This window comes from Xiphophorus maculatus, chromosome 5 (genome assembly GCF_002775205.1).
Source record: "Xiphophorus maculatus strain JP 163 A chromosome 5, X_maculatus-5.0-male, whole genome shotgun sequence".
NCBI classification, from domain to species: Eukaryota; Metazoa; Chordata; class Actinopteri; order Cyprinodontiformes; family Poeciliidae; genus Xiphophorus; species Xiphophorus maculatus.
The window spans coordinates 25,205,566-25,231,694 of record NC_036447.1 but is presented as its reverse complement, the minus strand read 5'-3'; the positions used below and the strand labels follow the sequence as shown (position 1 = coordinate 25,231,694).

The 26,129-nt window shown below is 40.4% G+C and overlaps 1 protein-coding gene and 1 long non-coding RNA gene across 3 annotated transcripts in view; one reads left to right on the top strand and one right to left on the bottom strand.

The window, feature by feature from the left end:
• Positions 1-26,129, top strand: part of prkca (protein kinase C alpha) — a 141,039-nt gene that overhangs the window by 101,628 nt on the left and 13,282 nt on the right. For both annotated transcript variants that reach the window (XM_023334318.1, XM_005807880.3), the window contains 7 exons: positions 4,501-4,644; positions 4,758-4,931; positions 5,717-5,808; positions 5,909-5,971; positions 6,982-7,120; positions 20,005-20,085; positions 21,621-21,728. In XM_023334318.1, the coding sequence (XP_023190086.1) occupies positions 4,501-4,644; positions 4,758-4,931; positions 5,717-5,808; positions 5,909-5,971; positions 6,982-7,120; positions 20,005-20,085; positions 21,621-21,728 (801 nt within the window). The remainder of the gene's footprint in view (positions 1-4,500; positions 4,645-4,757; positions 4,932-5,716; positions 5,809-5,908; positions 5,972-6,981; positions 7,121-20,004; positions 20,086-21,620; positions 21,729-26,129) is intronic.
• The window catches only part of LOC111608670, a 38,044-nt gene continuing 33,650 nt past the window's right edge, over positions 21,736-26,129 (bottom strand). Inside the window, exon 3 of the long non-coding RNA XR_002752801.1 lies at positions 21,736-22,248. This is a non-coding gene — a long non-coding RNA (uncharacterized LOC111608670). The remainder of the gene's footprint in view (positions 22,249-26,129) is intronic.

Sequence of the window (26,129 nt, the reverse complement as noted above, 5' to 3'; positions counted from 1 at the left end):
TACCTGCCTTAGAATTTGGCTTGCCTTTGCTCACTAGTGTGACATGTGAGTCAGTCCCTTGGGCTCCCTTCTCCCTGTGGTTTCAGGACCAAGCGGTTGTGGAAGACTCTGACCAGGTGCGTCTGACTGGAGGAAAGTAAGGCAGCCGAGCACCTGCCCTGGCCAGGCTTGTTGCTTTTGTCTAAACACTCGCAGGCTTGCCGTGATGTGCTGCGGTTGCTCTGCTTTGTGTTTTTCTGCCGCCACAGGCAGACCACAGCGGCCACTAATAACCAGACTAAAACCTTTATGTGTCGGCACGACATAAATCTGACTTTGGTACAGATATAAAGAGGTAGCATTTGTTTAATAAAGTCTTGTGCTTTGGCCTCGTTGGATGAGGTAACGCTCTTTTTTTTTTCTTTAAAAAGCGTTCCTCTGTCTGTGAATATAGAATATAGAGACAAGCACAGCAGGATGAATTTTATGTCGACACTTTTCAAAGATGTCGCTGGAAACCTTGACTGCTTGAAACGCTTCACTTTCCTACAAATGCTAGAGATACAACCTGACTCTTAGATAGATCTGTCATCATGTGATTGGCTAAAGCATGAATTTTCTCTGTGCACTGATTAGCTGAGATTATAAGCTGGATTATGCTGAGTGTTGCTTTTGCGATGAAAGCAGAAAGGAACGCGTCTTCTTTTGTATTTGCTCGTTGTCTGGAGTTCAAATCGCCGAATGAGTTAATTTTCTGGAGCATTTTGTCTCGTTAGGCGACTGAGCATGACAAGGCATGTAGGAAATGCACAGATGATCCGTTTCTGCAGGTCGAGTTTTGAGGTTGCACTGGGCCTGCGTTGTAGTGTGGCAGCCACAATGTGGCATCCTTTACTTCTTATTCAAACCTGACAGAGATGTTTCTCTTATTGTGGTGACAAACCACTCTTGCGATTTTAATGTATTGTGTTGGTAAATCTTCATCTCTTTGCACTCTTCATCTTTGTGATTTAACTTTTTTTTAATTGTAGTTTTAGAAACACACCTGTTTTTAATGAATAACACCCTATTTAGGCTGTACTGTGTAAATGCGTATTTTGAAAACAAGAGCTCTTACGTTTGGCTTAGTGGAAGCTGTACATCAAAAGTTTGGATTGTTTTTTTTTAGGACGTCTTAACTTTCAGGTGTATAGATGATGGTTAGTTTTGATGAAGCAGTTCTGGGACAGTACTTCGTCTCCATTAGAGCCCCCGTCCTATGTGCAATCTACCAGCGATGGCAAACACAACCACAGCAGATGATGCTCCATTTATCATGATTACTTACTGGCACTGTTTTGTCTGGATTGAATGCATCACTTATTCTCCGTAGGACGTTTCTTTTGGTCATTGTGGCCTAAACACCTTATCTGATCTGGCAAAGTAAAGCTTTCCTGCAGAAGGTCAGGTGAACTTTAGGGGCTTTGGTCAGATTTAAGCATATTTTAGCACAAGATTTTAAATGAATGGTTGACATGCACAGTGGTGCAGTTGGTAGCACTGTTGCCTTGCAGCAAGAGGGTCCTGGGTTCGATTCCCGGCCCGGGGTCTTTCTGCATGGAGTTTGCATGTTCTCCCTGTGCATGCGTGGGTTCTCTCTGGGTACTCCGGCTTCCTCCCACAGTCCAAAAAACATGACTGTTGGGTTAATTGGTCTCTCTAAATTCTCCCTAGGTGTGAGTGTATGTGCATGGTTGTGTGTCCTGTCTGTTTCTGTGTTGCCCTGCGACCGACTGGCGACCTGTCCAGGGTGAACCTGTCCAGAACGTTAGCTGGAGATAGGCACCACTAGGGACAAGGGTGTAAGAAAATGGATGGATTGTTAACAATCCTTAATTTGTAGTTGAGTGAAAAGTGAACATAAGGTTGCATGAGGTTTAAGTTTAAGACTGACCAATTCATTTAGTGACAGCTTAACTCTTTCAGATACCCTATAACATGAAACACCATAATAATCTTGATAATATCGGCTGTTTGAATGTTACCCTAAAGAATATTAATAACTTTCTGGAAGGCAATCCATCAACCCACCAACCAACCAAATCTTATTTGGATACTTTATAACAGCCACTACTTTGCCAAAAACACAACCTGGGTAGACGTGTAGAAGTGTCATAGTGCTACTATTTGCTAAAAGCAGCTCTAAACAAATGCATTTTAAGTTTAGCTCTACACAAAATCAGATCATCGATGGTCCACAATGCAGAAAGTAATGATCATTCTAGATGCTTGGACCAGATATGGTCACCTCACTGTTTGGACCCGGGGACTTCTAGAAGATGTTGGTCAGCAGACCAAAGAGCTCTGACTGGGTAATGTGTTTGTAAGAGATCACATAATATCATCAACAACATTAAACACAAATATAAAAGGACTAAAATCAATTCTAATATGTCCTGGGAACCAGTGAATGGAGTAAAGTTCAGGAGTGATGTGACTGTGTCTCCTGGTGTTAGTCAGCAGTCAGTTTAGTATCTTGCGTCGTTCTTCTACCCATGTTTCCTCTATGTGAAAGGATGTTGAAACAATTATTCTATCCTAGAAGAGGTAGAACTGCTTAAAAGGTTTTGAGAATTTAGCACCATTATGATGTTCACTCCCAGGAAACAAGTAGTGCTATGCATAAAAGATGTTTTGATTTGTCTAAACTACAGGGCATAGTCAAATAAAGTGGTTCATGAAACTTAAAATTATCACAAAATAGCATAAAACGTCTTAAAAGTTGTTTTTTAATTATAGTAATAATAAAAAAAACTTTTACTCTACCATGATTCAGTCATGTCTAGTGCTGTGTTTGGTCTTCATGTATCTATTTATTGCATTATTTTTGATGTGCTGTGTCATTAGCTTTTTGCTTCACAAGCACATGCAGTGTACCGTTTTGGGTTTTTTTTTTTACACTGACCCAATAAAGGCTAAGCTATGTATTAAGATTGGTTATGAATTAATCATGCAGCACATCAGCTCCATAATGCCAATGGCATCAGTGAGTCATTTCATACCTTTCATTTTGAAATCCACTGATCATCCAGTAGTTTGTGGTGGTAACTGAGTAGATAGGCACAGTTCTGGTCAAAAGTTTACATACACTCATCAGTGGCATTAATGAAATGTTAACAAGATGCTTCTAATGTACTTTTGTATCCAGGGTGGAATGATTATTCACTATACAACTTCAATTTTATTAGGAATTTATTGTCTCAATTCTTCACAAGGACAAAATTATACATACTGATAATATATACATGAAGTTTTGTCCGTTGGCAAGTTGGACCTCAGTCGCACTCTTTTTGTAGCCAAGGGAGCCATGACTGAGTGGAGTCACTCTTCTTGGAACCGAAAGACCTGATTTGAATTGGTTGGTTTTCAGGTATGGACCCAACTTAGTCGATATGTTTTCAAGAACGAAGCGGTCAGGACTATCACAAGGCCGTTCTAGAGGCTTGGTGTTAGCCTGCCTATCCATTTCAAATCCAGTTTTATTGATTTGGGATCATCAGTCCCTTTGGAAAACCCTATTGTGTCCAGGTTTCCATCATCCGCTTGTTGATTCGAAGTGGAAGATTTATTCCACCCAGCTTTGCACAATGTACCAGCACCCCTGGCAGTGAAATGCTGCCATCACCATGCTTGATACAGATATTATCTTTTTACATTTGAATACCTCATTTTTATCCCTCCAAACGTTTTTGGTTCCACTATTGCCAAAATACCCAATTTTGGTCTCATTGGATAAAAAAATAATAATTCCTGAAGGAATTTGCCTGTAGCAGCAAATTTCAGTCTAGTTTAAACATGCTGACATAAGTCAGGCATTTCTTTCTTGTTAGGCAGTGCAGGTTGATGATGTCAATGTCAACGTTAAACACACAAAATCCTCCACATCAAGACCAATAAAACTGTCTTCTAGAACACCAGAGACACCAGCGTTATAGGAGTTTTCTGTTCATGGCAGGGCAAGCTTTTGCCTTTTTGGGTTGTTCCTCAACATCTGGACCAAATCTCTTTTCAACTGAAGGTGCAGGTCTGGCTCAGGTAGTTAAATCTTGGACACAATTGGTGGAAAATGAGCTCAAACACAACTGGTTTTAGAAAGGATAGATCAGTCTAGCATCAACCAGTATGAGATGCATGAAGTTAAGCAGAATCCGTCAACAAATTGCAGTTCTATGTGGTCTAACCATGCTGCCCTGCAAAAATAAATGGTTTGGAAATCATTCAAAGCCTCAAATTATGGAATTATCCATGCCTGTGCTGAGTGCAGTATATTAACTTGTAGACCAGAACTGTGGTGTGAATGAAGGGACAGACACAGAGAAACCAAATATCAGATTTATTTTCATGACAGCAAATGAAAATAAGTGATATTCTTGAAGTTTTGTTGTATTTATGACCGGAAGTGGCGCCTTCAAACCCTGTAGTTGTTACGTTTCGGAAAACGTTCAGTTGTCAGACACTTTGTGTTTTGTGTCCCGGGTGCAGGAAGCCAAGTTAGGCCCGGGAAAGAAGATGATCTCAGAGACAGATGACGGCCGCCCCAGCAGCTACCCTTCCAACAGCCTGGACCAGGTCAAGCTAAGTGACTTTAGCTTTCTGGCGGTGCTGGGAAAAGGCAGCTTTGGAAAGGTGAGAAGTATGCCTCAACTCAAAAATAGTGGAGGGGGGAAAAAAAACAATCTTTGGACTTTCTAGTAACAGAGAGTTTGCCAATCATTCTATCTGCTTTTGCTTCTCCAAAGGTTATGCTAGCAGAGATGAAGGCCACAGAAGAGCTTTACGCCATTAAGATCCTGAAAAAGGACGTGGTGATCCAGGACGACGATGTGGAGTGTACAATGGTGGAGAAGAGAGTCCTGGCCCAGCAGGACAAGCCGCCCTTCCTCACGCAGCTCCACTCGTGCTTCCAGACTGTGGTACGTAAATCGCCCCTGGACGCGCATCCGAACAATACGCCTCCACCCAGGTCAGGTCAAATTAATTCAGAACGGGGCTTTTAGCTAAATAAATTAGTCGGGGGGGATTTAGTGCGTATATATGACAGGTTTAATTAAAAGAACCAGACAGTAAAAATAAACAAGCCCCAATTTGTAGGCTAAAGAATCAGAGCATTTGTATGCATGTGCAAACTTCTACAACTGCACCTTTGCATTGAATCTTTGAACCTAACAAGGTTTTTTCTTTGTTTCAAAAAATAATAGCAGTGATGTTAATAGAATGTTCCGAGAGAGGAAAATCGAATTTCCGATGTGCGAGGATTCAGTGAAGATGTGGTATAAATATGACTCGGTCAGTGAAGCCAAGCCAGGCGGAAAGTCCAGTTTGTTGTCGGCATGTCTCTGTTGCTGTGTGGAACGGCTCCGTTTGTTTTGTCTTGTTTAGGGACCATCAAAAGTGTGGCGCACTGGGGTCAGGCTGAACTTGTCACAGGCAATAAGACACCAGCGGTTTAAAATAAAGAGAACATTTTCTGGCAGAAGGCTGCGTGGGGTGTTTTCTTCTTTCACAAAGCCGTTTGTTGTGCGCCGTCCGGGTCACCTTGTCGTAGCGGTGTGGAACGTCTCACAGCTTTTTAAAACCGAACTGCATCTTTCTGTCTTGAACTTGACTAGTGCTGCTTTTAACGTGACACTTATTGTGTCGCTTCTAATTAATTTATCTCATCTTTTGCCAACTCTTGCTTTGTCCTGTCTCACTGTAGGACCGGCTGTATTTCGTCATGGAGTATGTGAACGGTGGAGATCTCATGTACCATATCCAGCAAGTGGGCAAGTTCAAGGAACCCCAAGCAGTGTAAGATACATTAGCTTTTCAGCGAATTTAAACAGTCTGTCCTGCTGGTGGAAGCATCCTGTTCATGAGTGGCAAATTCTGCAAATGTCTCTTATTTCAGATTCTATGCAGCAGAGATTGCAGTGGGACTATTCTTCCTGCACCTTCAAGGAGTCATTTACAGGTCTGTGAAATATGTAAAATTCAATTAACAGTTTTTTTTAATTATTATTATTTATTCATGACCTCTTGGTCCTCTTTGGCCTCCACGGTAGAAACACTGACAAAAATAGAATAAAAAAACGGTTTGAATCCAACAACAATGTGGTCAGACAAATGCTAAACCCAGCTTCTCATGTAACCCAGGAGAAGCATCACATGAAGTGCAAATTTTCATGTAGCAGTAAAACAAGTACACGATGCAGTACCTTTTCTTCTATCTGATACGGAAGCACATAAAGTTTAACCTCTAGCTAAAAGTGCAGACACAATTTTTGGACAGGTTGACAAAAATTATCTGCTGAATGTTTGTCACAATTCTGAGACAACATATTTAAGACATGGTGTGCTGTATAAAATACTAGAATTACAACTAAAATGCCACACCAATGACAACATAAGGTATTATTTCCTGCCATGCTATGTCATGCAGTCTCTCTGTCTGCACTAATGAAGATTCACTCAGCTCAGGATGCTGAATGCTTGAAGGAATTCCAAAAGGAGAGCTATCAGATTTATATTGTTACTATTTTACCTTCTGGGAGAACTTAGACAGTTGATAGAGCATTAAATATTCACCCTCAATCATTCTGTATGGCAAACAAAACGGATCTTCATAATTCACCCTATGTATACTTCATACAGTAGATGTGCCAGGACTTGATGTTTCAATAAATGGACTTCATTTGACCATTTTGAGAAGGATGAGAAACAGTGTGACATTATGTTGTCTTTAATATTGTTTTCTCTTTTCCCAATATGCCTTTACCATAAACTGAATTTGCTTTTTGAAGACTTTATCAGACATTATTGACAAATGTTGCTGCAGTTAGTACAAAACACACACAAAAAACATGAATCTGTATGTCAGAAAGATGCAACCTTTCTCTTCTAGCAAAAACAAAAAAAAAAGAAAAGAAAAAGCACTCCCTGTACCCCTTTATATGATCCATTAATAATCCCTTCCAACCTCAGGGATCTGAAGTTGGACAACGTAATGCTGGACTCAGAGGGACACATTAAGATCGCCGACTTTGGCATGTGTAAAGAGAACATGGCAGAGGGCGTGTTCACACGAACCTTCTGCGGCACTCCGGACTACATCGCTCCAGAGGTGAGTCGGGCTCCGCCCGCGCGTGTGTGTGTGCATGTTTTGACACATTAGGTCACGTCTGTCACTCCGTCTGAGTCTTGCCAGCCTCGTGTTCCAGATTAGGGCTACTGCCTTTGGACAGGGAGGCACATACGTAAAATCAGACACACCAGCATTCTGAAGTGACTCAAGCGTTTGAGTCAAATAGACGAGTGAGTCGGCTGTCAAAGCCAAACTCGACTCAAGCCCGAAAGCCGGGGTCTCTTCATCGCTGCTGGGTTTCTTTTATTGGCCTGTAAGCATTTAAGTTTGTTACATTTTTATTTATCACAAGACAAATGTGTTTACCTCAAAACCTGATGTTATTTATGTTGATGTTTCTCTTCTTTTAACCAGAATACTAGCATTTTGATGTCTTGCTTTTGAAGAAGGCCTTTTTCAAAACTGGGTAATTTGTGCAAAACTTTGGCGATATTCCGCTAATGTGAAAAAAAAAAAAAAATCTTGCTAACTTTTCTTAAGCCTGGGTTTGTTTTTAGCCTCTCATATATGCGAGGCTGGGTTATTGATTCTCTCTAAAACTTTCTCTGTCATATCGGGGGGTTATTTCCAGCTGCGATGCTCCTACCCGGGTTGATGCTAATGCACAGCAGCCGGGACAGCACAGCAGGCACTCAGAGCAGTCTGCCTCTCCAGAATGCTCATTTTATTTCTAATCCCACAAGGCCCGTAGGTATCCATAATGACGGCAGCGTTTATAGCCACACAAAGTTCCAGATTGCACCGAAGTATCTGTATGCATGCACAGAATACAGAGCAACCTGAAAAAAAAGCACATATTTTCACTCAAAATGGAAAACATTCAGTCTGACTTCGGAAAATGAGTTGAACACAATCAGGGGTAAACTGCTGTTAGACGACTGATTCATTCAAAACATTTTCTGATGAACCGGTGGACTGGATTTTTCTCTTATATGTCAATAAGTGAACTGGGCTTTTCAAGTCAAGTTCATTTGTATAGCACATTTTCAGCAACAAGGCAGTTCAAAGTGCTTTACATCATAAAAAAACCCATCATACAGTCACCAAATGTGAAAAAAGCAACAAACATCACAATTTGTCAAAATCATCAATAAGCACCTGTCTGCCAGCTGATTGGTTGTGGTAATCTTAATTTCCCTATGGGATTAATAAAGTTTAACCTAACCTAACCTAATAGTAAGTGGTGATTGGTGGAACAGGATTTCAAAGAAGGAGAAGATGGATAAAAGCATCCAGTTCAACTTGTGCTCTGAAGTGACTTGTAGTACGTAAAATACGGTAAATACTTCACATGAGATCAATGATTCTTTTTTGTTAGGATTTTCATTGTTTCCTGTTTTTTTTTTTTGTTTGGATTTATTGCTACAACTGTAAAGTGACTTTTGTATTCCAGGATGTATAAATGTCTTGTTGCTTGTTGCTTGTTTGTTCCATTTCTTCGCCTGTTCCCGCGACCCCAGCTCCGTTGGCGAGGAAGTACATTTCTGTGTTGCCGTGGCGCTCTCGATGTTGACGTACGAATGACAGAACGCAGCGGTGCTCCCGCCGCGCACAGACGCACTACGCGCATGTTCAGGCAGAAGATTTTCACCGCACGTACACTGACCTATATAGCCATTCGCGTGAACTTCCACCTCAGTGACTCTGACACACAGAGGGAAGAGATGGGAAAGGAAGTGAGAGGAGGTAGCAACGCAGAAGAAGAAAACACTGTCGAGAAAAAGAGCTAACGCTGACAGACGTAATCAGACAATGAAAGGAAGACTCAAAAGCAACGAGGCTTGAAATGAGCAATAGTTGCCTCCTGGTGGCTCGGTATGCTTTTCATTTTCTTTTTTTTTCCTGAAGAGTGTTTGAGGATATGTCTCTGTCCTACATGAATCATTTTTCCTCTGCTCTAGTTGTTTCTCTCTGTGGTGTGTGGCATCAGGAGGAATGAGTATCCACTTACTTGCTCACTAAGATGTGGGCTGAAACAACAATCTTGGTGCCAGAATGAGATGGCACAAATCTGGTCATAGTCTATCTGAATCTGGGAATACATAATGTCCCGATATGCAAGCATTAATGATTAAGCTGAAGATTCTAGGTCATTTCAAGCAGCAGTGGAGAAAATGGCTGGCATCGCCTTCTGTAGAGCCAGCAGTCTGCTATCTAACGGACTGAACTCTTTCTGGCTGCTCAGGAAGGATACGATGTCAACTCAAGCAGGGCGTCCGCGCATCTTAAATTTAAAGTCTTAAATTCACGTAAATAAAATTAAGGCCCGGAATTCCCTCGGAAAAATGTAAGATGGCCTTAAATACTTTCATCACAGGTCTTAGATTTTGTTGTGGCAGGACTATTTAATCTCCTAGGTTCTTTTTTCTCGTGGGACTTTCTGTTGGGCAAAAGTTTTGAGTTGCACGCAGATATCTTTATTACCTTCTGTGACTTGAGGCGGTTGAGGCTATGCTAACTAGCTGCTAATAAATTTAGCTAGCTAGCCAGCTTTCCCCTGTTTCTCTATTATTGCCAGTTGACTGAACAGAGTTCGTCTTTGCCACCGGCTCACTCCTGTTGCCAACCCATGCAATACATATTCTGAACAAAAAAAACTTTGCACCACATATAAAATATGCTATTTTCTTTTGTACATTTCTGTCATGAGACAGGTTGTAATGTCATTCAAAATGGTCTTAAAATGTCTTAAATTAGAGAAACCCTTTCAATGTACTCTTTGGCCTCTTAATTAGGCAAATAATTCCTCATTATTTACTAACTCAATGGCAAATGAGTCAGTCACGTGGCAGCAGGCATTAAAATGGAATGAAGATGAGGCGTTTCCTTGGCTTTTCTCCATCCGTCCCCTGGACAGGTTGTTGTTCCATTACAGAGACAAACAGGACACACAGCTGTCCACACATTGGACAACAAACGTGACCCATTTCACTACCTTGAATTCTTTTTGGCTTTTTGAAGAAGCTGGGGAACCTGGAGAAAACTCATATATTTAATTTAATTCAATTCAAATACAAAAAAATACTTTTATTTATCCCAAAATGATATCATCAAAGTATCTTGAAAGAGTTGTTGTGGACAGTCATTCAGTCTTTTAACACATCTAAAGAGATCTCTGACTGAAGACTGTTGCTGGTTGATGGTCTCATGACTGTCATGACCTGCTAACAGCTTCGTGTTCAGGCAGTAACAGCAACATGCCCTCCATGACACCATCAGTTTTTGGCAAACATTGCTAATCCTCCTCATTTGCTATTGCCACTCTGCTTTAAATCTCTGTTTGAGCATATGGTTTTAAAACCACCCAGAGAGAAAAATATGGTTTGAACTTCTTCCTTCTCTCTCTCTCCTGTTGGGTTTGGGGTCGTAGTTGAGGTATCGCTTGAGCTTTTGAAATGCTAATAATCTGTTCCCAGTTATAAGAACAATACCTTGTTGGAGGAATATCGAATGTAAACTCGGCTCTCGTTGAATTAGAAAGCGCCTCGATAAAAGTCGTGTTCTTTTCATGAGCCCCCAGACTGCTCATTAATATAACCAGTGAAGGAAACCAGAAAACAGCTGCAAGTTCAGAGAAATCCTTTTAGAAGAAAGCCACTCAACTGTGACCTGATGCACAGCCATTTGCTTTATAGTACACAGAGTTCCCCAAGGAACCCAACAGCGAAACTGAGTCAGCTACTCACAGAGCGCCCTCTACCACAGCTGGTGTCGTTGCGTTCAAACACAAAATGTTTGTGTTTTATTTTTAGCCTTCAGAAAGAAAAGCAATTCTTCCAGCCCCAGCTCCTCGTAAGCAAGGACTAAAGAAGCGTAGGTTGCTACTCGCGTGCATGCTTGTATGTTTGTGGTGAGGAGAGTGGCCTTGAATAGCTAGCAGTGTGATCCAGAACTGTCATGTAGTATTAAGCCTAATGGATGAGAGATGTCTGCGGCAAACCCACACACACATGAATGGACCTCTCTCCAGCAACACACTGAAACGCACGCTGTCGAAGCCACAAGCATAAACAAACACAAGCATACATATGTTAACAAAATCTGAACTTAAACACGCAAGAAATCTTAGATATAATCAAATCATTTCATTATTTAGTTTCAGCCCACTTTATCTTTGTAAAAAGATCACACACACACGCACTGAGTGAATCACCTCTGCTGACCAGGAGCTTCCATGCAGTAAGACAAATAGGGCAGATTGCAGGGCGAGAATGACGAATGCAAGTCGTGCACGACCGTTTCCGTCTTATCGGCCGCGGCAGGAGGAAATGCATCGGCCTCTCCCGGAGACCAGGGAGGAGAAACGGTTGCTTATTATCAGAGCCGAAAAATGAATATGCCGGTTCGGAGAACAAAAGCCGGCCGCAGTGGCCTGAAACTGTTTTCGTCCACTGACGGTGTCGTGGCAAGGGCAGCGAGTCACAGTGGAGTCACATTAGCACAAAGCTTTGCAGGGTGGCCTCAAACTCATCTGGTGTCTTGTGCTGAACTCTGATTGTCCTCTATTTTGTTTTTTTGTGGTTTTTTGTTTCTTTTTCACAACCTGCATTATATTGCTACGTCAACTCAGCTGCACTCTTTGACTCTTGGAACTTTGTGTAGTTTTCAACACGCTGCTCTCTCCCTTAGAAGTCTGAAACACAAATTGCTTGTGACATTATGATTTGCAGGATAATTGGAGAAAGAAATACTCCGAAAGGACAGCAGTCCGCCAGCGTGGTAGCACATGTTGTTTGTTCTGTTTAATTGTATTGAACCACGACGGAGGTGGAAGTGAAGGAATATTGAACGGAGTGACAGAGATTGTTTTCTCATGGTTTCTGCTTGTTCAAGTCAAGCTAATTTCCCTGTGGAAGAGGCAAATTAGTTAACTCATAGAAATAGTTAACTTAGAAACCGATCTACCCTCCTGATGTGTTTGTTGATTTGATCAAGTCTGTTCACACCAGACTTTACTAACTATTTGTTTTATACATGTAGGCTACATGATGGTGGAGCATCTTATCCATGGTTACAAAACACTAGATGTCTACCTTCTTCATAGTGCTGTATTTGATTGCATCTCACTAATCGACTCAAAATATCAATAATATCAATACCAAGACTGTATCAAATTTGGATTGATACTAGCGTAGTAAGATCGATACTTTAGTTTCAGACTCCCTTTTGATATTTTATTTTATTTTTCCATTCTAGTTTCTCAACTGTACCTCAGACATGATACTGATTTGTTGCACTTTTTATTTGTTGATAAAAAAATGCTCACATATTTGTTCTGCTTTTCTACTGTTACGGTTATGTTGATATATTATCCCGGCATTTTGACATCTATGGACCTACTCCAATGTTTTTTCTTGATTTGGAGAAAATAATTCAAATTAAAAACCAGAAGGTCAGAAGTTGGATGATACATCAAGCTTCAGTAAAACGTGTCGGTATCGGGGGTGCTGATCCTGTATTTACTCGGTATCGCATCATACTAAAACATCGCAGAATCGCTCACCTCTAATGGACTTTTGGTGTCTTATCTAAATGCAGTGGAGATGCTATTGAACATCCTCTTGCTCTTGTCTATTCAGTGAGTTATTTTTATAATACGTGCTAACATAATGCAGCTACTGCCAGCTACGTGTCATTGTCTATTTCGTTTTTCACAAGAAAACCACCCATTGTTGAAGTTTGTCTACATTCCTGCGTTTTGACAGGTTTTTTCCCACCTCTGTCGCTTTCCTTCAGTTGTTATTTTGTCTTAGCGGTCCTGACATGAGGCGGCAGATATCCGCGCTCCGTGGGCCTGATGTGTCTAAATGCCTATATTCTATGTTGTACAGAATGTAGCCAGAGAGACTCTCAGGTCAAATTCCAGTGACACTGTGCACCAAATGTGCCGTGCTGCAGCACAGGACCTTGGTGATATGCTGTCTGGCATTAACCTACTTTGCTCTGGTGTTTTAAAACTTTCCGCTTAGCAGATCAGCAACGTTTAGAGCGGCTTGTCTCTCCGTATTAAACACGTGTCATGAGGTAAACAGGGCTAATTTCTCTGAACGTCTTTTGTTGCATTGGGTCTATTTTTGGACTGAGGTCCAGAGTGAGGCAGATTTCAGTTTGCAGGGCCGAGGGTTCACCCCTCTTCTGTACATGTTGAAACATGTCAGATCTCATGTGAAAGCAAGTCTTCAGAGCATTCGGCTGAATTCGTTGTCAGCTGTCATGTCAGACAGAAGGTCGGTGGATTTCCCGTGGGAAGATAAATTCAAAGAAACAAGCTCAAGGATCTCGGAGGTTTCACGCTCACTGTGTGGTGTTTGACCCTCTGGCTAATTAAAAACACGAAACTAGATAAGGGAGAGGCGCTTTTCCAAATACGTCCCATCTAACGCTCTGAAGACAGCTGAGGATTTAGACTCAACAAAACATAAATAAGTAAACTGTTTGTTTTGTTTCTCCAAAGAGTTTTTGTGGCGCTAGTGGCTCGTAGTTTTTACAACAGTAGGCAGACAGGAAAGAGGGCAGAGGACATGCGGCAAAGGTCGCCGGGACTCAAACCCGCGACGGCCGCGTCGAGGACCACGGCCTCCAAAGGTGGGGCGTGCTGTGGCGGCGCAGGGGGTTAGCCAAAAACCAGAAAACTGGTTTTTAGCCATTAGCTTCCCACTGGTTTTCACTTTCCGTGTAGCAATTCTTTAGTTTAGTTTCATGTAATAATTAAAGATGAAAATCTTTTTCTTAGCTATAACAAAACCTCCAGTGGTAGTTTGAAAAAATAAATTAATCAAAGAGACAATGCATGGGGCATGCTGTGGTGGTGCAGGGGGTTAGCACGCCCCACGTTTGGAGGCCTTAGTCCTCGATGTGGACGTCGCGGGTTCGACTCCTGGTCCCGACGACCTTTGCCGCATGTCTTCCCCCCTCTCCTCACCCTCCTTCCTGTCTGCCTACTGTCGAAGAAATACAAGCCACTAGCGCCGCAAAAACTCTTCGGAGAAAAAAAAAAAAAAAAAAAGATACAATGCATTAGGGCTGGAGTTAACGATTATTTTATTTAGTAATCTATTATTCTATCAATCATCCTCACAATTAATCGGATAATCATATGCTCGGAGTTGTTATTTCAAATGTTTGAACTGTTTTTCTTCTGATGTTTAATATGGGGACATTTTGATTTGTAGAATATTGATTGTTTGGGAGGCTCTGGACGTGAACATCTCCGAAAAAAAAAAAAAGTATTTTAATTCTTCAATCAAATTACACTCTCAGTCTTTCAGCCAAAAACATTTTGAGCTGCCGCGTAGAAAAACGTGTGTGTTCCCACCTATTCCCAAACCAGTTTTGTGAGTAATTTCGCTTGGCGCTTGACTGAAGTCCGAGGAAAATGAGGGAATAAATAGTGCACGACTCCAGTCAATCTGTCCGATAGAAATCACAAGAAGAGATGAGCTCAGTGGGAATCCACTTTACCGGTTATTAATTATTTACCTTTCGTATTCCCTCTCCTGTCCCTCTGAAGTTTTTGACCTCAGTCCCGTTGGGCCTTCACAGCGCTGACATTTAGTCTGTTTTCCATCATAAATTTAGAGTATTGGAGTAAAGGAAGTTGAAGCAAAAATCCACAGCAATTTCAATCACTCAGAGGAATAATGTAAATAAAACATAAAGATGTAACGGTATAAAAAATATATACATTTCCCATATGTGATTTAATTATTAATACCATTTCTTTCAAATCAAACCCTACAAACTCAACCTACTGTTGAACTCTTTGTATTTCATTTAAATTTAATGTGGTTTTTCAAACCAGCGCACAAAACGCTGGCAGCATTATTAGCCGTTGTCCTGTCGCCGTACACCAGCAGCGACTGGACGAGCCGCCCAGTTGGACGTGAGCAGCGCATCGACCTCCGTCCAGCATCGGGCTGTCAGCTGAGAGGGGGAAGGACAGCCATTCTTCACAGATGGCTGTCCTTCGCAATGAATTTCACGAATCAAATTCCGCCGTTGAGAATGAGCAGAGACGAGGCATTAAATATTAACTTGTTTACCGCGCCGCCCAGGAATAACAGTGACAGAAAGAGATGCTCGGGACGATTCCGCACGCTTTACTCGCCTTTTATTCGGTTTCCCTTCCCCCTCTGAAAGATCCACCAGTTGCTCTCTGCTGTGTCACAGCTCATCACGCTCTCCGGCCAGAAGCAGCTATCGCCTGTCTGAGTAAAAGCCAGGCTGCCTGCTTCAGATGGCGGCTCACCTTCAGCGTACCAGTTACAGCTCCGTTCCAGGACATTTGCTTCAGCCAGACAGGATTAAGCTGCACTCGTCTTTGTGGTTTTTTGAAGTTGTGATTTTAAACGGAGGATTGTGGAATTTTGTTGAACATTTGAGAGCTTACAAAAGGTAGTTTGTATGTTTGGGTTTTTTGATGAACGTGCAAGTCCTCTAAAACAAAATTCTCATTTCCAGCACAGTCTGGGCTTTCTCCCCTTGACTTGGTTTATCTCCAGTCCATTTTTTTTTTTAACCGAGCCAATCAGTGAACAGAAGAAGTTGTGAACGATACCGTTGATTTTCTGCACAGTTTTAGAATTGTAGGCTGCCTGAAGTTTTAATAATAAAATCTGATGTGAGTTATTGCTGTCAGAAAGACAAAAACCCTGAACATAAAGCCAGAACTACACCAGACAGTTCTTCTGGTTTTTCTCAATTCCGTGACCTCGGAGATTCACACAAAATCAGCAGATTCCCACATTTTTAGAGTCAATGCAGAATTGTTTGGGGTTTTTCTTTTTGGAGACTTTCCACAAAAATGGTCCAAATATTTGGGGTTTTGTGGTGCTACTTTAGAAACCCAAAGTAGCAAGTGGGAGTTTGCATTCATCTGCATTCATTTGCAGAAGTAAGAGGCAGTATCTCTTATTTCTACTCCACTGCTGCTTTAGCCTGACATGATGTCATGTTGTGATGAGAAACACAAACATTCACAAAATCCTGGAGGGACTCCATAGAAACGGCTTAGATCAAAACCTAATCATAGGAATGATGCTGTCAAAGTCCAGCCCTAATCCTACTGAAAACAATGCATGTTCACAAGTTTCACAATTATACTTTGTGTTGGTTTACCACATAAAATCCCAACAAGGTGCATTAAAGGTTGTTGTAACATGAACATATGTGAAAACGTAAATACCAGGAGATATTCTGACTCATATCCACGATGGGAGGCACAGAGAAAAGATTTAACTTTATAGAAAACCACAAGAGAAATCAAGCCGTTTGTGATGAAACAGAATCTTTGCTCTCTGATATTTCCACGTGTTCCTGTATTAAAAGTAACATGTTGGTACATGAGCATGTGGATCTGTCTGCTACTCGCCCAGCTGTCTCCCATCAGCCCTCAGGAGGGCATCAATGCCAGAGGAGCGTTTCCCCCCACCTGCGTTTATTTGTGTGCCTGCTTCTTGCTCCCGCGGGAAAAGGCAGCGGTTAGGTGTGACGCAGTGAAGGTTGTGATTCCCAGAGAAGATCTGCTCCCACACAACTCTCTTTCTATCCACATGAATACGTCATGTCTGAGTTTATGTGGGGGGCGGGGGAGGTTTCATCTCTGCTGCAAGTTGTGGCTAAATGTTATGCTATAAACGCTGTAGGAGTTCCTCAGGGCAGGTTTGCGTGCAGCAGAGGTCATCGGTCCTGACTCTGAATAGGGCCTGAGGAGACGTATGGCGCTTGCATAGCAGTGGATTTTGTGTGTGTGTGTGTGTGTGTGCGTGTGTGTGTGTGTGTGTGTGTGTGTGTGTGTGTGTGTGTGTGTGTGTGTGTGGGTGCAACAACATCTCATGTTTTAAAGTGACCAGCAAAAGCTTTCGTACCTCTTGTACTTTTTCACATGATGTCAGATTACATCTTCAAACCTTCATGTGTCTTATTAGCATTTTATGAGTTAGACCAATAGAAAGTACAAGATAGTTGTTAAATGAAAGGAACCAGTTTTTGTACATCTGCAGAGACCGTCCTGTTTGGAGAGTAGAGAAGAGAACGACTCTAAAGGGCAGTGTTCAAGTCTTGTTACAGATAATTGGGTTTAGGTGTGGACTTTGACTGGGCCGATCAAATCAACTGTGACCAGCTTCCCTACAGAAGAAAGGCAATCCCATAGCATGATGCTAACAGACTTGAGTGGGAATCGATTGTTCAGATGAGCTCCACAGGAAGTGGAAAGAGTTCCACGTTAAGATAAGACATTTTGTTTTGCTTCATTTGACTAAAGCACCTTGAACTGCATGTTCCTCTTACATTGTCTTGTGACAAACTGCGAATGGGACTTCTTATGGCCTTTTTTACAGCGATGGTTCAATCTTGTCAGCCTTGAAGGCCATATTTTTGAAATGCATGACTGATGAAGTCAGTTGAGTCACCAATTTTTCTCACCTGAGTTGTGGATACATGCAGCTCCTCCAAAGCTACGTCTTTAATTAATGTTCCTTTACTCCTAAACCGTCACCATCAAAACACTTCGTTGTAAGTTGATGGCTCCATGGTGGCACCGGCGTCGTCATGACAATTAACGAGTTAAAAGGATTCGACTGGGTAGGTTTGGGAGTTGTGCCATATTTCTTTTTCCATTTTCAGAAGGTGGTTTGAACACTGCTATGTGGGATTTTGGGCAATAATCTAAAGTTGTTTCGAACTTTTCCACAACTTAATCTCACATCTGGAAAAATAGGAAAACACCCTCTACAGCTCTGACAGACGTTACACACCGAGAGATTTTTCCTAAACTTTTTAGGCCTGAGCTGCAAAAGTATTGCTGAAATCCTAATTAGAAATGTTTAAAACATCAGCTACTTTCTATTGACCGATCGCATAAAATCCTCATTAAAAACTGCGCTGACGTTTTGCGGCTGCGACGCGCCAATGTGGGAATAGATTGAAAGAGTGTGAATATTTTTGGACGGCAAAGCTTGGGGTTCTTTGATGCACAAGGTTGCATTCGCTCCCCAGTCTTGTGGATGCAGCTGCCTTTTTTTTTTGTTTTTATTTTTATGATGTGTAAACAGTTGGGAAGTGCAAATACATTATGTGCGTCCTCAGAGTGTGGCGAATGAAGTTGACCGGATGAGAGCAGTAACCTTAGCGAGTGTCAGAGCGACCCACAGGAGCTCTGCATGTCTGCAGGGAGAGCAGCTTCCTGGGATCCAGGAGTGGTTTGTCCTCTTCAGCGCTGGTTATGCCGTCTTCACATCAAGCATCGTATAAAAAGACAAAGTGAAAAAATTAGCAACTGGATAAAGAATTTAATAATTCCCGTGTGGGAATTATTCACACTAGCATGTCAGAGGGAGCACAGTGTTGCTCCCTCTAACGTGCTAGCATACGGCGGGAACTTTAATTTAGTTTTAAAATGTGTTGTCTTCAGCTAAAACTGCCGTTTTGTTTTTTTTTCTCTTCTAAAATTATAAGTGGCGACTCTCTCCTGGTGTTTGTTAAAAGCCGTCTACCCACACACCAACTGTTTCCTTTCTGTCAAAAATGTTCAGCTCTCCATTATCTCCTAAAATAAACACAGTAAATAAGTGGTATAATAGTGATATAAATCATAGGCGGTGAGGAATCATCCATCGTTTATCGCTAGCGACTTCGCTGAAATCACACCTTTACTCTGTATGCCACCAGTTTTCACCGTATTTACTAAGATAAAGGGACAGTGCAGCTATTTGCGCACTTTTCAATCCTCTAAACTGGATTTTAATCCTCCTGTGTTCCTTTTACTGGTGTTTCCATTTAATGTTTCAACTGAAAATTGTGTTAAAAAGTCCGATGTTCCTCCACGGATCAGTATCCTGAAGAAAATCTACATTTCGCTCATACCAACTTTTTTATTTTCTAACACTTTGACCTCAAATAGGAACAGTTGACCAAAGTTATTTGTGTTTGTGACATACCAGAATAACGAGAGCAAGTCCGAAGTTTTCACAAGCCGAGATTACCCCGCCATTAAACTCTCTAGAAGATGAAGCCGTAGCTGTGGGAAAGAAAGAAAGACACTGATGTCTTTCTTTCTCATCAGTGAGAAAGAAAGACAATCATTTTAAATTGTGTTTTTTAAAAACCGGTTTAATATTTTCATCTGTTTTATAGTTATCATAACTTCTAATGTTTCTCTAGGAATTTGTAAATCTTCTCTAGTAAAGTAAAATGTTAAAAATGTGTCATATTTGTGTTGTATTCATAATTGCCACAGTAAAACATAACTTTATTAAAGAAGTTTACTGAAAATGCCCTACTGTAAATTTACATGAGAAAATGCTCATAAAGGTTTTTTTTGCAGGAGATCATCGTAGTTTTCTTATATTACACACTTTTTTTTGGTATTTTGATGTACTTTCAGATTGCTGTAAAATGAATGGTTTAATTTGTAATTTAACTAAATAATAAAAGTATTTGACAGTTGCAGGTCTGATGTGACACAAGTATGTTGCTTTCTAAAGCAGCACACTGGCAAATGTCTCTGTTGCCTTTGATTATTCGCTTTCTTATGCTCAGAAAGCTGTTTTCCGTCGTCATAAAGCGTAAATAAAAACATTTAATAGCACAAAATGTGTATTTTCAGCATTTCTGATATTCTTTCAGTCACTAGCACCGACAGATTAGCTAATCTCTCAAGCCTAACAGGATTAAGATCCCACTCTGAATATTAAGCAGCTCCGCTGCGATCTTGTCCGTTTGAATTAAAATGTTCGCAGGAGATTGTCACCGCCGTGAAAACCTGTTCTCGTCACTCAGAGGGAAAACGTGACGTTGCTCTGCTCGTTTGAGCTGCGCTAAGCTGAAACTTGCCTTTTCTTTTTTCTCTCTCTCCTCGCCAGATCATTTCGTATCAGCCGTACGGACGCTCTGTAGACTGGTGGGCGTATGGAGTTCTGCTTTACGAAATGCTGGCAGGACAGGTGAGTGGTTCCCACCAGTAAACAAACTAAAAATATATATATGTATATATTGCAAATAATACGAGGCCCCAGGCTTCTTCTTCATGCATCTAAGACTGAAGCCCTTTTGCTGCAATTGAGTTTTTTCAAATTATTTTGTTCTGCAATAAACAGCTGCCATCTTTATCTTTTGTTGTTTTTTTTTTATCAAGATACAACACTTTAATTTATTCCATTGGAATTATATGTTCTATAACAACAGCAAAATTAGCACTTAACTGCGATGAAGAAAGAATCACAAATGAAAGCAGGAAAGATTTGTCATGGATTTATGAATATTTGTGGAAACAACATGTTAGATAGACAGACAGATAGATTTTATTACAGACTCAAAGTCTAAATTACATAAAAAAGAAAACAATTAATACAATAAAAGAATAAAAAGTACATAAAAACCATATGTGCGTTTTCTCCTGCTTCACATTGTTCTCCTTGGAGTTTAAATCACTTAAAATAATGAAGTTTGTGTATGTGAATACTTTTACTAATCACTGTAACAAAAGCACACAAGCATATTAAGAAGCATTTTGGGTTTACAACAATAAAATGTTCAGATTTCTGTTCTGCATACTTACTAGATTCAAATGGAACAAACCGTCATTTTTATTTTGTGATATTTGTCTAAATATTTAGTTTTTTGCTCAGTTTAGTTCACACCAGCTTCCTTCCAAACACATTAACCTGCCTCTGTGTCTTTAGACTGTTATTAATAATCAAATGTAGAACTGACCTAAATCTGAACAACCTCGACAATTTCACAAAAAAAAAAAAAAAAAATATATATATATATATATATATATATATATATATATATATATATATATATATATATATATATATATATATATATATATATATATATACATACAGTACATACATATATATAACTTTGTGTCACTATGACCTTAAATGTTTGTAAGTTTTACAAACTAAACATGTGAAATAACAAAACACCACTAATATATCTCCTGTTCTGTCAAAGCGGTGCTAAAGGAATTTCAAGTAGACTGATGATATTAAAGGAAAAAAGCAGGAGGACATATATATTCATGCAGACAGGCTACCTCCAGTCGATGAGGGCCGCTGGTGTGGAAATGACGAATAATTCATTTTATGGGCTGTCAGAGCAGCCATATTGTGGTAACTGATGATAACGAGCCAGCAAGCAGGGGGGAAGCTGGGTCATCCACTTCACTGACCTTACAAGGTCTTCCTGGGAAACATGATCAAATGTTTCACAACCACCGTTTCTGCCTGTTTTTCCGCTTTTGTTCAGATGAAAATGTGCCGTCTTTTAAATCTCGCTTAATGTGTATTTTTAGCGGAAACGGTCAATGCAGAGAGAATAAAGTATAAAAGCCTCGCTGCGTCTGCAGCCGTTTCGGTTCGAAGCGGAGGCGATTCGTGATGAGGCTTTGCCGATTGAACGCATTTGTAAACTTTGTGATGACGGATCAAACCCTGACATCCTGAACATGGTGTCCTTCCACCCACAGCCTCCATTTGATGGGGAGGATGAAGACGAGCTGTTCCAGTCCATCATGGAGCACAACGTCTCCTACCCAAAGTCCATGTCCAAAGAAGCCGTCTCCATCTGCAAAGGGGTGAGCAGATAAGGAATTATTTTCCTTATTTTGTTTTATTTTTAATTTTGTAACTATGATAACTGGATTATGTGAGCTTATGTCTGCTTTCCTCCTCTAAAAATATGCTCTTCAACTTTTTTTTATTGTGGCTTTTACAACATTAACTAATGTTATAAGACCTTATAACATTAGCTCTTATAACTTGAGGTTCTCTTATAAGGTGATAAACTTAAACATAAAAATATATGTCCACAGAGCACAGCCAGATCCATTTGGATTTACAGGTGTTGGGATGTTGCACAATTTTTTTTAACCATTTAATTCTTTTACTGGTAGGTTCAAAACGTGAACTAGAATTTGATGGTGTGTTTTGTTTTTTTGTCTTTTGCATAATGATGCTCAAAATCCCAACCTCAAAATGTCGATAAGGTGGTGTGAGAAAGATGCGAAATGTCCTAAACAGATTTCTCACAGTTTGATGTCAAAATCAGCAGAAGGCGAGGATCAGGCTTTGACGGCGCTGCCTTTGGCGTTTCTCCTGCAGAAATGAGACTATTGATAAACCAAACGACGTCAAAAATATTCTCAACCGATACAGAGAAAAAAAGAAACGACTTGTGTGTTAGAAGAATTTAATATAAAACGCATAGTGTCGTTTGTATCCTGAGGCCCTGCAAAGTTTGTCTTACTGTCCCTTCCTCTCCACCGAATTATTTTTGTCCTCTTTTTTCCCCTTCGGTTTGTGTTTTGCTGAGAAATGCGTCTGCGTCCTGCAGCCCGACGCTCTGCTGCTTTAACCCTGTTTATCTTCTCATACTGTGGAGATTTACTTCCCTTATAAGAGCAAAAGTTTGTCCTAACATTTGACTGAAAACAATTTCAGTCAAATGTTAATCAATATATCTGTTTCTTAAATTCCTGAGCAACGCTGTCACGGATTAACGCACAATTCTAGAATCTAAAGAAAAGAAGTTTGAAGATTGTAAGACAGTTAAGAGAAGGAAGGACTAGAGATGACGAAGAGACGGAGTGATGTTGAAGATCTGCTGGGTAATACTCCGCTTTTATTGGCACCCCTGATGTGTGAATGACAAAATAAATTAGCTTTTCTATTTTGGTGCAATAAAGACACTCTTTAAAATCCCAACCTTTAATTTGAGAACATTTACTTAGCTGTAAAACAAAGTGGAGACATATTGTTTTGTGATTAGTGAGACAATTAGCACTACAGCTAACAACTCCATTAAAGTTAAAATAAATGAAGCATTTTTCTAATTTAAGTGATTATTTATGCGATGATGAACTTTTGATCAGTAATCCATCACTTCCTGTTTCCCAGGGACATGTTATTACTTCAGGGCTTTTAGATTATTTACATTTAATTGTGTTTTGTTAGTTGTTCTTTTACTTTACCCCATGTTTCCCTGTGGCGTTTTTTTTTCCAGAAAGCCTTTTTCTGCTTCAGTCACATTGTTGCCTATTTGCCTTTTCTTTTAATATTGTAGAAAGATACAATGACGGGGAAAATAACACTTCTACATCATCTTACAGGACAGTCAATAGTGCAGCATACACACTTTCATCATCACCCCAACAAGCCTGCCACTGATTTCTTTTAGACTAGTCAGAGAAGAGCTGAATATCTTATGCGAATCACACTTATTGTACCACTGCTGCAGAAAGAACGCAGCCGATACTGAAATACGGCTCCGATAATTCAGTAACATCCCTTAATGTCACTGTATAGACACTGAACTTAAGGTTATCGGTGCTTGACACAACAAACACTGTGAATTTCACACCTTTGATCCCAATAGATGCGCACTATTCAGAACAGGAGGAGCATGAAAAACTACAGTTACGCTTGAAGGATATGAAAATTTCCCACATTATTTCTCATCAGCTTACTCTCAACGTTCATGTTCTGGTCAAACACTGATTACCAAATACAGTTATTTAAAAAGGATAATAATAGTAATGAAACGCATGTTTTAAAAAGCTTTGCTCTTCTTAACCCCCAGATAAAGATCTCATCTTACTCTCTAATATTTTTGCATATGTATTCATTCTCGCCTCGTTGCCCATCCTGTCTGCTACTGTTAAAGCTCTCAGCAGGAACTGGATGGAGCCGCAAAGTTTCATCAAAGCTGGAGCATGTGTGACTAAATGATCTGCTAATTTGGTCCTGATGTGTTGAAGTCAGGTCGTTAACACCAGTGGGAAAAATCTGATTAAAATGCCCACACTGTATTTATTTATTTATTTTAAATCGTCTGTGGTGGTGATTGTACATCACACTTTGATGTGAGGCTTCCAGCCCAATCAGTGAGTCGCTCAGCTTCAAGAGTGTCTCAAAGTGTGAGGCGCTTCATCCTGATGGTGTGTTTGGCAGCAGAGTTATGTCTTTCACTAACCGGCAGCCTGTGGGCCGACTTAAACCCGCAAATTACCTTTGTTTCTCCTGCATATCAACAACAATTCAATGCAGTCTGCAAACTCAGATAAAGTAGCACATTTTAGCAACAATGTCGTTCAAAGCGCTTTGAACGACATCATTCAAAATTAAAACGTTTTGGGAACAACGTACAGTCACCAATCGAGAAACCGGTAGCAAACTTTACATTTTCTTGAGAGTCATCATCAAATATGTAGGTCAGTATTACATTTATTATGGCTTTTCAGTTTTCTGGAAGTGTGTTAATAATGATGGTCATCAATAACAGAAGTTAAATGCTTTTGTATAGGGGTGCGCGGATTTATCGGTGCCGATTTCCTTAATTTTAGAAGATCGGTCATCAGCCGATTTTTACATGCGAAGCCGATCTTATCCAGCGATCATATCTACCTCGGCAAAGGTTTAAAAATCAGCCACTGGCCTCTCCTGCTGTCCCGTGACAGAGGTTTGACTGATAGATCTACCCAGCAGGTCATGACTGCAAAGTTTGCAGTCAACAATAGTGACCCCACAGTTACCAACTCAGCAACTTTCTCTCTATATTTAGTAACATTTCAGACAAAAAAAAAACAAAACGATATCGGCCAAATTCTGAATAGGCAGGTCAGGCTTTTTAAAAGATCGATAATCGGCCATCAGCCAGAAAACTGCAATTGGTGCACCCCTACATTTGTACATAAGTTATTATGTGTGTCAAGTTTTAAAAACCCTTACTATTGATATAATGCAGAATTGGCCTCCAAAGGTAGAACTCGTTGAGGATTGTTCATAGCAAATGGCACAGAAACCACACACATTTCTAGCAGGAATATTTGATGAGTTTTCTTAGCAGAAATTGTATTGTCTGTTTGAGCTGGTCCATTAATCGTAGTCCATAACCTTTTCCATAGGATTGAGGTGGTATCCATTTCAGAGGCTTGATTCTTGTGGGGGCTGAGTAACCCCAGCTCAGCAGCCTGGTTAATGGTTAAACTCAACACAGTAAATCATCTCACTAATAACCCTTTGGCAATCCTGAAACCAACGGGCTTTGCATCAATATTTCCTCCATTTGTTCCCGTCCCTTATCTGTTTCATCTGAACAAAGTGTTGCTGCGGTAAATTAATGTATACTTTAGATTTATTAATCATATATATCTTATTTTAAGCCCAGGTTGCTTTGTCACATTGTGAAACTTTGGATATTTCTTCCCGCTAAGTGTGCTTTCTTTTGAAAGTTATCAAAAGAGTAGGACATTGTTTCTAATTTGATTAGGTAAAGCCTTATCAATATCAATGTTGCACAGCTTTCCATGTTCTGGGTTGGCGTACGAGTCTCGTTTTACTTTCTAGACTGGGTGCAAATTGTCTCGCCATGTCGTTGTCGGAGTGAGATGAAGAGACGGCGGTTCTCTAAAGGCAGATCAGGGCAGAGGCAAAGCGAGGGGAAAGCCATTATGTCACACATTGTAGGCCCATCTGTTTAGCTGTCATCCGCTGACCTAGAAACGCAGCGAAATCGTTTGTCGAGAGATACGAAAGAACGGAGAGGTGATCACTTTTCACTGAGATACATTCGAACGAAAAGATCCAAAGCTATTAGTTCTCATTTTTGTAGTAAATGTTGCTGCCATTAATCGTCTATTTTGTCTTCACATAAAGTGACGCCAATCTGAGCCTCTAGTTTGAAAACCGGAAATGTTTATTTTTATCTGCTATGAAGGGATGTTTTTAACCATATTTATGTAAATATATAAATATAAATTGAGCCGCTTTATTGTATTTTGTTGCATCATTGCATAGGAAAGCATTTTGTATCAACCACACACACACACACGCATCCCAACCATCTCACTCTGCACTTTTCTAATTTATCTTTTTGTTTTTTTCTGATGTAATCTGGTGACTAAGACTTGAACCTTTAAAGTGAAAATGAAAAAGTTACATTTATATGATGGTTAAAGCCCGTTTTTCCTGCTAGAAAA